Below are 987 nucleotides of genomic sequence, written 5' to 3'. Positions count from 1 at the left end.
GCCCCCCCGCTTGCAAGGCTGCCTCTTACATTCATTTTTCAGTTCAACGTGAGCATTTGAGACATGCTCCCTGGTGGAAAACTGCAGCTTAACTTGCAAAAACTTATCTAAATAAAAATTAGAATAATGCAAGGCCCAACGACATCATTTTAATTGATTTAAAGCCATCAGGTGATAGATGAGAGCTGCACAGGCAGGAAGCCAGCACGGGCAGCATCGCTGCTGAGGCTCCCCTCTAGCTGCCAGGCTAAGGGGGGCACGGCTCCTGCGCCGGGGTCACCCCCGGAGGGAGCAGAGCCTGGCTGGTGCGGCTACACCGAGCAAGAGCTGCATTTCAGCTTCTGTAACTCACTCTGGTCCCCATACCCTCCTTTTAGCAGCGGTCGAACCCTGTCTATATATATTACACGGATGCAACCCCCATCCCCCCTGCCTTTCTTACATCCAGTTGAGTATTTTTCATTTTTGTGCCCAGCTGAGTATTTTAAGCTCCAGCTACTGGTTTTCAGGTGCCAGCCTGGCTCCTGGATCCCCTTACCTTCACACAGCATGGCACAGCATGCGGTGCTGCCCGGGGGCTGTTGTCACCCGGGGTGGCTCCACCAGGGTGGCTGTGGGTGACTGAGCCACACATGGGACCGAGCTTTCAGCTTTAGGCGAGGTGACATCCCACCACGACCCCCTTCTCACCCTCCAAACTCACCGACGCCAACTCCCTTCCCGGCAGGGCGAGGAATCTGCCGAGCGCCGGTGATCTTGCAGTGAACCTTGGGGAGAGATCTGACTTGTGCTTTTTGTCTTTTTGTTTTTTTTTATAATTGAATGAATCTCTCGCGATGAACAGCGGGCAGGGCGTGCAGGCTGGTCGGACCCCATTTGAGTTCTGCGACCCCCTGGAGCCAGCGCAGCTGAGGCCGGTTCCTTGTCCCACCAGCAACGGCAGCAGCCCGCACGCCCGCCGGCAGGGGCGGGAGAAGGCGACCACCA

At 56.1% G+C, this 987-nt stretch overlaps 1 protein-coding gene across 1 annotated transcript in view; it reads left to right on the top strand.

The window, feature by feature from the left end:
* NCOA1 (nuclear receptor coactivator 1) overlaps positions 1-987 on the top strand; it is a gene marked incomplete at its 3' end in the record, with an annotated part of 62,235 nt that overhangs the window by 45,746 nt on the left and 15,502 nt on the right. Inside the window, exon 13 of the mRNA XM_009577868.1 lies at positions 835-966. Coding sequence (XP_009576163.1) covers positions 835-966 — 132 coding nt within the window. The remainder of the gene's footprint in view (positions 1-834; positions 967-987) is intronic.

This window comes from Fulmarus glacialis, unplaced genomic scaffold, assembly GCF_000690835.1.
Source record: "Fulmarus glacialis isolate BGI_N327 unplaced genomic scaffold, ASM69083v1 scaffold9975, whole genome shotgun sequence".
In the NCBI taxonomy this organism is placed as follows: Eukaryota; Metazoa; Chordata; class Aves; order Procellariiformes; family Procellariidae; genus Fulmarus; species Fulmarus glacialis.
The sequence above is the reverse complement of the archived record's forward strand: the minus strand, read 5'-3'. Positions and strand labels throughout refer to the sequence as shown.